Source organism: Apodemus sylvaticus, chromosome 9, assembly GCF_947179515.1.
Source record: "Apodemus sylvaticus chromosome 9, mApoSyl1.1, whole genome shotgun sequence".
Classification (NCBI taxonomy): Eukaryota; Metazoa; Chordata; class Mammalia; order Rodentia; family Muridae; genus Apodemus; species Apodemus sylvaticus.
Window position 1 is genome coordinate 94,969,802 of NC_067480.1, and position 15,044 is coordinate 94,984,845.

The window sequence follows — 15,044 nt, forward strand, 5'->3', positions numbered from 1 at the left end:
TCCCCCCTTTTTTTGTTCATATGTGTATCACTAGCTCTCTTGATTTCTACATGTGCTCCGTTTTTACCCACAGGAGGTAGCTAATACAGTGGGCAATTCCTGTAAACCTGTGGATCATTCTCATCCTTTGGTTTGCGAAGTATCTTGTAGAACAGAGGCAGGTCTTTGTTTCTCCAGCAGTGGAGCCCTCAGGCAGTTCCAGGATTCTGCTGATTATCAAGTTAATTCCATTCATTCTCAGTTCAGGCTAGAACTTTCAAGTTTCTGAAATGGGATTTTTTTCCTTACTCTTTTCCTCAAATTCTTCAGTCACACAGTTCATAGAAATGGCCTAGGTCTGAGAGTTCACATAGTTTCTCTCATCTATCAACCCAGGGTAGCAGCTGGGTGTCTAATTATAGCAGGATCCCAGGGAGAATTCCTCTCCTTCTGTAGAAGGTGATCCTGAAAGTATTTCCATGAGGAATTTTGAATCTTAGCCTCCAGCAATTGCCCAAGGTTCACATATAACCTGATACCCTGATAGACAGCTTCATTCTATAACTGGCCCTCTTTTGTTTTTTGTTTGTCTTTGTTTTCCCCTTACACATATTGTTTGTACAGATTTCTCTCTTTTTTAGCTCAGCTATGATTTTGTTTGTGAGAATAACCAGCCATCATTCAGCATGATTTCTGAAAGTTGGCTTTGTATAATCTACAATGTTGAAATATCTGCTAATATTCTAGTGACATCTTATCCAAACTTCTATAAGAAATGACGGAAATTTTGTCTTTGCTTCCTGACTTACTGTCTTCCCTAATTTCATATGCTGTCACCAAATCTTCTGGATAAATTGTTACATTTCTTTTCTGCTTCATGAAATGTACTCAGATAAGTGTAATCATGGCATGATCTCTACTTTTATGCCTTCTTGAAGTAATCTCGATCTGCCTTACATCATTGTCATATTTTTTTTTTATTATCTCATCCATTCTATTGTACTCCGAACTCCTAAAGTGCTTGGAGCACACAGTCATCATTGAGCACCCTATAATCTCTGCTATGTAGTCTGTCACACAGACATACCTGTTCTATGTGCCTGCTAAGCTAAAGTGAGAATAAAGAAAGAATAATTTCCCTTTTTCTCTGTGCAACTGGGCTACTTATGTGTTTGCAAGTTAAAGTTGGTAGTTGATGACAATTCAATGTAAAGGGATATGTAATATTGGAAAACATTTACCTGACATAATTGCATTGAAGAAATAATATTCCTGAGAGAGGAACATACCAACTGTTTATCCAATACCAAATGATTAGAAAACATATACATATAAATAAGATTATACAGACTGAGAAGGCTGTATGTATGTATTTAGACATATTTAGACATGCATATTTACACATATATTATATATTGGTATATGTGAATATGTGTACTTATGTGTGTATATATAGCAACAAATAATGAAGAGTGGCCATACATTAGAAAGTCGGCAAGGAGTTGTATATGGGAGGGGTTGGAGGAAAGAAACAGAAAGAGGGAATGCTATAATTTTAAGGTCAAATATAGACATAAAATTAATTATTCAAAGAAACCCAGCAGATATGTTTAAATTGGAAATTTTGGAATTTGGAAATTTGATTCTGAAAATTATGTGTCTAGAGTTATATTTACTTTCAATCTTATAAAAATAAATATGAGGAAAAAATGTTATACCAAGTACTTCTATGTGGTCAGTATGGGACTAGAAATACGTTATGAGATATTTAAGTTTTTTGCATGATACTCATAGATACCATAGGTATCCATAGTTCTACATGTAGACAGCAGAACCAGTCAGATTAGCTGTCTACCATGATTCCAGAGCTCCTAAGTAGTGCTGGTACCAAGACTTTCCTGAAAGCAGTATGAGTCAAATCTATCTGTGATTAGGTATTATAATGATTAACTTACAGTCATAATACATTTTCATCAAAAATTACCAAACAACTATTTAACTAAATATTATTCCAATTCCTCACATTTAAAAATGTTTAAATATTTTTTTCCGATTTGAACATAAAAAGTATAGAAATTTAAGAATTCTGCTATATTGTTGAGGAACTTCTAATTATTTGAACAGTAGTAACAATTTTGAAATATAATGTGTAATTATTTTTAAAACTATTTGTCAAGAAGACTTTGGTTTATTCAATAATAGTTTTAATCACAACAGTAGGATAGGGCAAATACTTGATATTTTTACTGGAAGATAATTATCAATCTTCTTAATTTATCCACCTGAGCATGTCAGAAATATTTTTTGTGATTTTTAGTATTCCTTTTTAAAATGATAAATATCAGGAATTCTTGTCAATATTACAATGGTGACAGGTATTCATTTCAAATGACAAATTTAACATTTTCAGGATTGGATAGCATATGAAATTGTTGGGATTTATAGTTCTGAAATAAGCCCCCTTGGTCTTTATAAGGAGAGCAGTGATACCTGCAGGTTGTGATTTATGGAGTGGGCATGTTTCTGCAGTCGTCTTTTACTCCACTTTCCCTTTCATGCTGCCCACTGCCTGCCACTGTTCCTCCCATTGTGTCAATACTAAACAAAGAGGTATATCATAGTTGATTTTCACATGTGACACACTGGATACATGATAATGTATATACTATTCCATCAGCAATCCTACAGTCCATCTGTAAGGTATATTAAAGGTTCTCCCAGTTCTAAGTGGCTTCAATTAAAAGATAATTACACATGAAACTTCTTTCCATAAAACAGTCATCTAAATATATGTCTTTTAATTCATTTAATGGCTGTGCCATATTTTAAAGATCAAAGTCATTGACTTGATAGTGCTGTTAAGTGACTTGGATGTCTATTGGACTTCTCATAATATGATGTCCTAAGTTCTAGCATCCAAAGGCTGAGGAGTTAGGATGAATGCTTCTAAAACACAGATGTGAGTCAGTGATGTTGCTGAGTGGGTACTTGCTCCCAAGTCTGGTATGTAAATTAGATCCTGGAGTCCCATATGGTAGAGAGAATGAACTTCTACATGTTCTTCTCTGACCTCCACATATGATCTGCCTGAAAAGAGAGCTTTGAGCAACCACTGTCTTCTCCTAAAGAAAGTTGACAGATTGGAAGTTGGGAAGAAATCTCAATCACTGAGTGAGAAACCCAGGAAAGTCACATATAGATTTTCTATACACACAAACCTAACAGGATAGCTATACATTTGCTGTCCATGTATAGCCGGTAAGGTAAATAATGAAAGAAGGGGCATTAAGCAGATGATAAGTGCTCCTAAGGCTCCGTGTTTAATGTTCTCCGTGTTTAATGTTGGTTCTTAGCCCACAGCACCATTAGGATCTGATGGGAGCATTAAGAGGAAGAATTTAGGTGCAAGGAATCTTGATCATTAGTCTCATAAATTTTGAAGATTTATAATGGGAATATATATAGTCACTGTATAAAAGGTGATAAGACTATTTACATTCTCCTACCAAAATGTACTAATTTGTCATAGGCCACAAATTAAATGACCAAGCAACTATTGACTGGAACTGGGTTGTAAAAGTAAACCTTTGCTCATTTTATTTTGCTACATCTGATTGTCTTTATTTAAGACACACTCTTACTAAAACATCAAAACGTCCTGTCCAACATCAACCCCTGACTGGAATGAAAGGATAATCTTTGAATATATTAGAATAACAAGGAAAGGGTATATGAGGTATCCTTGTAGAAGACTGTGTGTAGAATGCTTAGTCTAGAGAAGGCAGATATAATAATTAGGAGGTAACTGGATTATACCTTCTCTATACCCTCAGAGCTAACAGGATAGCTTAAAGGTCCAGGTTTAAAGGCTTGTTCCCTAACCCACAGCACCAGTGGAAACAGACGGAAGCATTAGGAGGTGGAATCTAGGTGCAAAGACATACCTGTAAAGTGTCATGTGTGGAATGCGTAGCCCATCAAAGGTGGATATGATAATTAAGAGGTAACAGGATTATGGTAGTTGATCTTTTCAATGGATACATTCACAGATGGATTTAGAACTTGGTTGGTTAAACCTGTGACTAAGTTGGGAGTGGAATCATGCTTTGAAAGGTTTGTGATCTCTAGAATTCTCTACTGAGAATCCATGAGGTGAGCATCTCTGCTTTGTCTTTCTTCTGTTGTGTCCGGCCTAGTGAATGATCCCAGCAATGAGGTCAACCATGGAATGAAGCCATTAAAATCAGGAGCCCAGATAACATTTTTTTCCTTGACAAGGATTTATCACAGTGGTAGAAAGTTAATTATTACAGGATGAAATGCTTTGTCTTGTACAGAGCATGGTCTTGAGACACTAAAATTACATTGATGAACTGCCCAACATTCCATAAAAATTGTTAGATATGCAAGGAGGCCAGAAGATTTGTCTGGTAGGAATGGCGAAAGGAAAGGAAAAAAAAAGAAATATGACAGACAAAATGTATCAAGATATTAGAGCTAGATGATAGGAAACCTAAATAGGTATTACTAAAATTCTGAAGAAAATAGAGAAAAAAAAAGCAAACAGAAAAATAGTTTGCCTGTTTTATAATGGAGCATTCCAAAGAGGATATATATATATAATTCTAGGGGGTCACTAAACTATAGCCTGTAGTTTGAGTTGGGTCCATTGCATCTTCTTTTGTATAATTTTACTAAAATACAGCCATTTCCTTTATTTTATATATTATTTCTTAACATGAAGCAGGTTATTTGGTTTTATCAGAATCTATATGGTGTGTCATGGTAGTTTCAATGGGAAGGGTCACCATAGATTTTAATCTGCTCATAGATTTGAATTGCTTGATCACCAGAAGGTAGTAATTTATTAAAGGATTTGAAGGTGTGATTTTGTTGGAGCAAATGTGTTACAGAGGATAAGTTATGAGGTTTCAAAGAGCCCAAAAATGCTCAGTAGCTTCCTCCTTGTGCTGCTTACGTATCAGGATGTAGAACTCTCGGCTACTTCTCTAAAACCATGTCTGCCTGTGTGCTGCCTTGCTTCCCTCCATGATGATAAGTGACTAAGCATCTGAAACTGTAAGCTAGCCCTAATTAAGTGCTCTTTTGTAAGAGTTCATGTAGGCTTGGTATCTCTGCACAGCAATAGAACACTGACTAAGATATATGTGTTTTATCTATTTTATTAAATTATGAAAAAAATCTTGATTGCTCCATTATCCTATATTCATTTGGAACACTGAAAACTCAAATAACAGAAAATTATTAGAAGATTGTGGAAATGGTATAAAAATTGACATATGCATTATTCACAACTCCAGGATTTAAACACTTTAGCTCAAATCCCAAAAGTTCACTGTATGATTTTTAGTAAAATAAATGAACTTCTGCTCATCTTCAAAGAAGTTATATCCTCACTCATTCTTGATCTTTATGACCTATACAGATGTGGATGCTTGCAGCGAACTATCAGACTGAGCATGGGGACCCCAATGGAGGAATTAGGGGAAGGACTGAAGGAGCTGAAGGGGTTTGCAACCCTATAGGAAAAACAACAATATCAACCAACCAGACACACACACCCCAGAGCTCCCAGGGACTAAACCACCAATTAATGAGTATACACATGAAGGGACCCATGGCTCCAGCCACATACGTAGCAGAGAATGGCCTTGTTGGACATCAATGAGAGGAGACAACCTTGGTCTTGTGAAGACTAGATGCCCAATGCCATGGCAGGGAGGTGCGAGTGGGTAAGTGGGTAGGTGAACACTCTCATAGAAGGAGGGCAATGGGGATAGGATAGGGTATTTCTGGGGGAGAACCAGGAAAGGGGATAACATTTGAAATGTAAATAAAGAAAGGATCAATTAAAAAAAGCTGAAATAAATAAACAAATATTGCTGGGGGTGTGTATGAAGAAGATATGCTCTGTAATATTCTTTGGCGTTGCTGTAATTACTGTAATAATTCTAAAGAACAGGAATCTGGCTAGCTCTTGGAGATTGGCAGCCTTACTGAAAATGCAATCAAATGCTTGGTCTTGAATAGTTAGCACAAGGGTGTCCGCATTTCTACAAGAGAGGGTGATGTAATTAGAAATACATGAGAATGGTGCTAACCAGTGCTGGAATTAGTATTAAGAGCACCTAAAGAAATGTTCAACATCCTTAGTCATCAGGGAAATGCAAATCAAAACAACCCTGAGATTACACCTCACACCAGTCAGAATGGCTAAGATCAAAAAATAAGGAGAAAACAGGTGCTGGCAAGGATGTGGAGAAAGAAGGACACTCCTCCACTGCTGGAGGGGTTGCAAGCTGGCACTACAACTCTGGAAATCAGTCCAGCAGTTCCTCAGAAAACTGCACACGACACTTCCGGAGTGCCCTGCTATACCACTCCTGGGCATATACCCAGAGGATTCCCCAGCATGTAATAATGATACATGTTCCACTATGTTCATAGCAGCCCTATTTATAATAGCCAGAAGCTGGAAAGAACTCACATGTCCCACAATGGAGGAATGGGTACAGAAAATGTGATATATATACACAATGGAGTAGTATTCAGCCATTAGAAACAATGAATTCATGAAATTCTTTGACAAATGGATGAAGCTGGAGACCATCATACTAAGTGAGGAAACCCAGTCTCAAAAGAACACTCATGGTATGCACTCACTGATAAACGAATATTAGCCTAGAAGCTTAGAATACCCAAGACACAATGCACATATCAAATGATGCCCAAGAAGAAGGAAGAAAAGGCCCCTGGTCCTGAAATGGCTCAGTATAGCATTAGGGGAATGCCCGAACAGGGATGTGGGAAGGGGTGGATTGGGGAATAGGGGGAGGGAAGAGGGCTTATGGGACTTTCAGGGATGGGGGATCCAGGAAAGGGAAATCACTTGAAAAGTAAATAAAGAATATATCGAATAAAAAAAAGAGAAGTTTACAATAACAGAGTGCATACTATGTACTGTTATCAGCCCGAGTGAATGGTCTTTGAGAGATCTCTTATTGATTCAGTGACAAGAACTTCCATGTGATTGTGATATTCACCCAGGATCTAAAATTCAGATTTCTCTTCTTGCTTCCTCTGCTATGTGCTGTGTTTTAGCTTTCAGGCAAACATGTATAAAAAGCAGAATAGCTTGTTCTTGTTTTATACGCTAATGTACCCTGTTAGTATTTGAAAATTCAGTGCTTGGGATAGTTGCTATCTCTGTTGGTACTTGTTCCTTGTTTGTTTTTGCTCATTATAGAAACAATAATTTTGCTTACTTTTTGCCTAACTTTTCTTCTGCTCTATAGTAACCTACCAGGGATGTTATTCTTTTTTTTCCCTCAATGAAGATATAATAACAAAGTTGATTAACCATCCTCTGGGCAATGTGATAAAAATTTGTGCAGTGAAGTGGTTGGCAAGATTGTGACATGTTTGTGTGGGGAGTGGGAATTGTGGCAATGAAGAAAAATTCACCTGTAGTTAGAGCACAAGAGGGCAAATAAACAAACAAATAAACAAATCTATTCCTATGTTTTCTTTTGTATGGCTTTCCCCTTGTCGTGATTTCTCTCTTTGTCCCTTTAATATCTTCATTGCTCTGTTTTTAAAATACAGCCAGTGAAAGGAGAACAGAAACAGCGTCCTTAAATCAAGGCTCAGCCTCTTTGATACCTCTTCCCAGAAAGTCAGACTTTGAAAGACTAGAGAACTATGACTTCAAAGTCTGTGTGGTTGTTTAACAATCATATGTAGAACATTGGAGATTTTGCAACAGAATTCAATGAGAAAAATCTACATCTATAATTCCTATTTCTGTATAGAGGGTCTTTTGCTACAACAATATTGTAAGCCTTCATTCACTTTTTCCAGAGAAAGGAGAGTGAGAAATCTGCCTGATGAAATAAGGAGAAAGCCTTGGCAAATGTGCTCCAATTCCCTTTGCTTTAAAGTCTGTTCTCCTTGCAGAGTCATATATTCTGACATATCCAGGTGAGTGAGTGAGTGAGTGAGTGTGTGTGTGTGTGTGAATGGTGTGTCTGTCTGTCTTTTTTATTCTGTGTGTCTGTCTGTCTCTGGTCATATGTGTCTGTCTCTATCTCTGTGCCCCCTCTCTGTGTATGTGTGTCTGTCTGTCTGTCTGTCTGTCTCTCCATCTCCGTGTCTATTGCTCTCTCTATCCTCTGTGTCTGTGGATGTGTTTATGTTCATATAAGATTTGAAAATGAAAGAGGAGTGTCTGTATATATGTTTGCAAAGTTTAAATACACAACATTTTGATCATTGGGTTTAACTTTATATCTCATAAGGCCTGTATAGAAACTTCACAGATATTAGTTGGTATGAGTTGTTCTATAATGACCATAGAAGTTCATAATGAACTGATACCAATTACTCTGCATTTCTATAAATTTATCAGACTGAAATACTCCATCTATTTTGTGATATGTATTACTTTTAAATGAGTAATAATCACAAAGAAAATGAATATATCATAACTCTTAGGTAGGCAGTAGCTTGCTATAAATAAGAAAATAAGCATTTTTTGAATATTGATACTATCTCTATCCAGCACTGTATCCTACATTAGGGAAATAAAAACTGAGATAGTATGGTTATTACCATTAAATAACTCAGACTAATTGTACAGCCTGATTGATCACTGATTTTATACTGATTAATGATCCATTTTTGTTTGTTTTAAGTAGTTTATAATTGAACATTCCTAAGACATATTCAGCTATTGCATATAGATGATAAAACTCTATTTCAAAATTAGCCTTTGGCTGCTTATTTATGAAACACATATATTGTGCCTACGTGTGCTTGTAACGTACACTGTAATTTATATATTTAAAGGTTAGAAAATATCAGCCTATTTGTTTTAAATAAACCCCTGCTGTGCATTATAAAACCCGACTACAATTTAATTAGCCTTGTAAATACAAGAAAGAAAGAAGATAAAATCCATCAAAGACTAACTATTGAAGTGCTAAACTCTAATCCATCTCTATAGTAATTATTATTTATGTAAGTTTCAGTTGCTCTAAATCATATACACTACTGAGCTTTGATTCTCAAGGTTGGTTTCAGGGGCCCAACTAGAGTGTGGTGTTACGGAGAACTTGCCCTTTCTTTCATCTCCAACTGACTTTGTAGACTCTCGACAATGAGGCTGACTGTAAGACAGGTGTTATTTAAAACACAGATTGATCCTCAATTTTCTATATGAATATTTATGATAAATATGTCTGAATTTGTAAAGATAAAGGTCATGATACACCAAATACGAGGTTGTATATGTATGCATCTTAAGTCTGTGTGTTTCCATATATGTAGATTGTATATTTAATTTTTAATTTTTTTTCAAAGATTTATTTATTTGTTATAAGTAACTACACTGTAGCTGTCTTCAAACACTCTGGAAGAGGGCATCAGATCTCATTAAGGATGATTGTGAGCCATCATGTGGTTGCTGGGATTTGAACTCAGGACCTCTGGAAGAGCAGTCAGTGCTCTTACCCACTGAGCCATCTCTCCAGCCCCTAAATTGTGTATTTATATACGTGTATCTATGTTTATCTCATAATATACAATCTCATATTCTCAAATATATGTAATCATAATGTTGAGTCCAATACTTGCAATATCAATCTTCGCTGACCCCTCCCACAGTTTTCTTTATTATCTCCTTGAAAAATGGCCATAGGACTACCTTGAGGACATGCTGCACAGAATTCTATAGTCTAGGGCAGGTGATTTCTCATCAAAAACACAGACAGTTGTATGGCTTTAAGAAGAGAGAATGGGTCTTGAAACAGCCATGCCTGGGATGCCCCTGTGACTCTTCACCTCACTTAAGTAGACTGCATTGTGAAGATCTTCACTTTCTGTACTAAGAAGGGAGAAAACCCAAGCCTGATATAGCTGTCTCCTGACGAATGTGGATGCTCGCACCCAATCATTGGACTGAGCATGGGGTGCCCGATGGAGAAGTTAGAGAAGGGACTGAAGGAGCTGAAGGGGTTTGCAACTGCACCGGAAGAACAATAATATTAACCAATCAGACCCCCACCCCAGAACTCTCAGGGACTAAACCATATGGTTCCAGTCATATATGTAGCAGAGGATGGCCTTGTTGGACATCAATAGGAGGAGAGGCTCTTGGTCGTGGGAAGGCATGATGCCTCAGTGTAGGGGAATTCCAGGAAGGTGAGGTGGTAGTGGGTGGGTGGGTGGGGGAGCACCCTCATAGAAGCAGGGGGGGATGGGATAGGGGGTTTGGAGAGGGGATAACATTTGAAATGTAAATAAATATAATATCCAATAAAAAAGAAATAAGATATTTATTATTTTAGTTTATTCTACCTAGAGTCATTTAATGGAGTTTGAAATAAAAATATGGACTATAAAAAAAAAATGAAGGGAGAATCCACAGTTGATGTTCTTAACAAGAACCTATGCATATGACATGTTTATTAGCTTTTTAAATGTGCAATTTTTAGAGGATGCACAATTTGAGATTTCATTTTTTTCTCTCTCAGAGTTTATATCTGTGTCCATTCTTGATAGCCTGCACTCAAAGAATGAAAACTCATTCATTATCCTACACAAAAAACAACAACAGTAGAAATTTTCTAGGGAAAAAGTCATATTCATTCTTAACTAATCTATAAGGATATGCTTATTATTTATTTAATTTCTTCAATGCTTTATTCATTAAGAACTGGATTTAGACAGATTTAGCTTTTTTTTTGTTTTTTAAAACAGGTGATATATTGCAGGCAGTAACCATTAGCCTAAAGTGTATTAATACCTGAAAATAATCCTTGATATTATGAAACAAAAGAAAACAAAATAAAAACAAATAGATACAAATAAAAAGAAACAAAAAATCCAAGTTGATTAAAATAGTCTATCTAGCATTAGAAAGGGATATATCACATAAAATTAATTGATATAATTATTCTGTTTATAACTCTAAAATATAATGGTCTGAATCATTGCTGTTATTAAAAGAGTTTTCATATTATGTTAACATATTTTAATGTGTCATAAAATTTATGTATATATATTATATCCTGTTATGTAGAAAAGTTTATAATAATGTATATTATATAAATATTGCACTAAATGTACATATGTTACACATAAAATTTCTAGGCCAAATATTATCTAGTATTGACATTTATTTGGTTATATAGAAAGTATAAAAATTGTGTTTTTTGTAGTATGTATTATGTAACATGCAAATGTATATTTATGGTAAAATAAATATTTTTATGTAATATAAACATGTATATTTATGATAAAATAAGACTTCATGTAGCCAAATAGTAACTCACTGATACATATATATAAACACATTTGTAAGCACAGTGGAATAAACAAGACTATACATGTAAATGATCATCAATTACATTGCTCTTACTTATTTGATATATGAATGCAGTGCATCTGATAGCCTTTGGATTTAGACTTTCTAAACTTAGTGTTTTGTTTTTCTGGTATTTTAATAAGCAGTGATTCTATTAGCTAATGGAGTTACTGCAAAAGCTACCCTTTTCATACATAAGCAAGAATATGTTCACTGTGTGTGTGCATGTGTGTGTGTGTGTGTGTGTGTGTGTGTGTGTGTGTGGTGTTTTGACTGACAATTAGAACATAAAACAAGACATAAGTCCGGTAAAGCAGGGAGTCTCTTAACACCACTGTGTTTGGCTCCTTTTCCCTTTCCATTTTCTGCATTCTCCAACTTGCCTGTGTGTGGAGGACTTCATGACTGCTGGGATGAGATTACAGCATCCTCTGAATAATGACAATGACTTGCACTTGAACAAGAGTAAGCAGAACTTAATTGTATTCAAACTATTCTGCACCATTGGCATAAGATAATCCTCTGGGCACATTTCATAAGGAGCTAGAATTTAAAATACAGCAATGTGATTGCTATTTGAATATCATCTTCTGTGACTAATTCATTGGTTTCTGGGGGGGGAATGTCATTTTTGGAAAATCTAGCCACATTATCTTCTATGAGTAATTAAGTTTCGGTGATGCAAAGAACTGCCACTTTCTCCCTATTTTAAACTGCACGAGAAATTTGATATCTAGGTAACACAGCTTTGTCCTTCTCCAATTGCTGCAAAGTGAAAAATGTTTAATTTAAAAACGTACAGTGTTTTGAAATAATTATGTAGTATTTAATGAAGACTTGAACCAATCATGATACAGAGGTGAGCTATTGCATGTAAATCTGAAAAAGATTTTGCTCCGGCCTTCCTCCCATCAGACAGGGAATATTTTCACTTAAATTGCCAGGATACATAAAAACCCAAGCTCTAGGAACAAAACAATTTAGATGAGGCTCTCAGAAATCAGCTTCCTATCCCATCCTTTTTTTTTCCTTGGGGCATTTCTTCAGAGGTTTTTACTGATTTGATTATACAACAGAAGGTTAAATTTTCACATAGTGATCATTAGGAAAAAATAAACAGAGCAAGTACTAAAGCTGGCTTTGCACCTACTGAATGCTGCAAGTGTCTGTACTCATTGGATATGCATCTTGCAAAGCTCGGCTGTTCCCAGGAGGCCACTCCATGAAGACTGAGAGAGCAGCGTCTGCTAGTGGTGCCTGTGTGTCACAAAGAACAGAGAGAAGCTTTATAGCAGGATACTGGAAGGCACAGCGCTGGGAGGCAGACTGCAAACTGGCTTTATGTGATTTCCTTTTGCTTTTGGAAACATGCACATGAAATTGTTCTTTGAATAATTTTTATTTAAAAATTCAAGAGTCATACCGAGGACGCCATGAATTCATCAGCAACATTTTTGGAATCTCTTCATTGACTCCATTTATGAAGCATGTTACTAACACTATTCTATCAGCTGCTTAGTAGACATACTTATTTATAGAATACGGACAGAGGCAGGATGTACTTAGCAAACACAGCATGCAGTTCTGGGACATAAGCATTACTTGTGCTGGGTGTGTCATCTTACTATACCTGTGGCATTCAGTGGACATTGATTGAATGCCAGCTCGCCTGCAGGAGTCCTTTTCCACACCATTGATATAAGATAATCCTCTGGGCATATTTCATAAGGTGCTGGAATTTAAGATATAGAAATATGAATGTCAGCTGTGGTTTTGTTTTCAATAGTGAATGTTTGCTGGCAATAACATTCCTCCAATGCATCTAAAATGTGGAATTCTTTCCCTTCTGTAAAGAATATTATAGATGTTATTATATTATATTATTATATATAATATAATATTATATTATATATAAGAACCTGTTAGAGATGTGCTAATAAAGAAACTACTATGGCTCATTTAACAGTCTCCCAATTCTAACAGGTTTTTTAAAAGCTTCGTAGTGTACAGACTTTTATTGCTATGTCAATAAGGTTTTCAAATAAATGAACACATTCAAATATATTGATCAACAATCTTTCAAACTTCATTGAACTTTTAGATGTTAATTTTCCAACAAACCAGTTCTGTTTTGAAATTGTTAATGGCACTAAGAAACACACACACACACACACACACACACACACATACACACACAACCAGTCAAGCAATACCAGGTAGTGCTCTACTGAGTTGTATTCACAGGCCAAGTTATGAAAACATATTGATTTGATATTTATGTCATACTGATTTTATAATCTCAATTTATTTACAAATTAAAAAAATCATAATAGAAAATTTAACAATAATATACTATTGAATTATTGTTTTAATTATTTCGTTTTTCTTTTGTGATTATAGCACCCCTTCCCTTTTCTCCATCTAAACTTCTCATCTGGATACATCTTCTTGCTTTATTCAAATTAATGTTCTCTTTTTCCATTAATTGTTATCTGTATCTCTATCTGTCTATCTATCTATCTATCTATCTATCTATCTTTTATAATGAATCATGAAATAATGAGACTTCCTCAACACTGTACATTATACCTCAGAACATATGAACCCAGTTTACATTTCTATATTTAGTTGATTAAAAATGCCATTGCACACATTACATCTTGACATTGTATAAGTGTGATAATGTGGAATTATGCATGTCACTACAAGTCAACACACTTCTGTCTCCTTTACAGATGAGGTGATGACATTACAAGAAAGAGGTAAACATGGTGGAAGTATCAGTAAAAGTTGGACCTTAGAGTTCTAAGCAGTCAGTAGCTTTCTTTGAGGTTCCCAAATGCCTTCCTCATTACTTTAAATCATTCAAGATATTCTTCTGCATCTGAAGTAGAGAATAAGTATTTCTTCTAGATTCTCACTCATGTGCACATGCTACTGTTTGCATCCTATGAGGTTTTTGCATCATGGATGATTCAGTGGCTAACCTTTTTTCCACCAGTCTGTTCTTGACTATCTTCTTCACCTCACCAATGTTTTGCCCCAGATTTAATCTGCTAATCTCAGTCTGAACTCACTGGACTTTCCCTGCAGCTTTTTAGACTCTGATCTATTCCTTCTTCTGGAAATTACTTTCGCCAGGATCTTAGAAAGCTATTTTCTGTTGGACAATCACCACGTACTTGTGCCATTTCATATAACCATCTTCTAAATGTTCTCTTCAAGGTCATCAATGTTATATGAAATGATCTCTTTAGGTAATTTCAAAATTAATAACAACTGATGTCTGTTAGCAGCCACCAGGCCCTTATTTAGAGTCTCATATCACTGTATTCGTTTAATTTCCCAACTATGAGTTAGAGTTGCATTCTACTGTAAAATAATATACCACCTAGAAAAATGTGTTGAAGAGACGAACTTGTTTTTGTTTGCTTGTTTGTTTTAAAAGACAGGTGTTATTGTGTAGTGTTGGCTATTCAGAAACTCACTTTCCAGACCAGGTTGGCTTCAAACTCAAGCATCCAATTGCCTCTACCTTCCAAGTACTAGGATTAATGGCATGAACCTCTACTGTAAAGCACTTTTTTTAAATTCAAAAATTCCCTTTTTATGTTAGCTCTAAATGAGAAAATGAATGCACATGGGGGAATCACTGAGTGGAAAAGAGTCATTCTATCCA

General features: G+C 35.6%; 1 protein-coding gene across 1 annotated transcript in view; it reads right to left on the bottom strand.

The window, feature by feature from the left end:
- Positions 1-15,044, bottom strand: part of LOC127691977 (adhesion G protein-coupled receptor B3-like) — a 206,042-nt gene that overhangs the window by 141,348 nt on the left and 49,650 nt on the right. Inside the window, exons 6-7 of the mRNA XM_052191866.1 lie at positions 12,996-13,097; positions 12,516-12,622 (exon numbers count right to left, since the gene is read on the bottom strand). Coding sequence (XP_052047826.1) covers positions 12,516-12,622; positions 12,996-13,097 — 209 coding nt within the window. The remainder of the gene's footprint in view (positions 1-12,515; positions 12,623-12,995; positions 13,098-15,044) is intronic.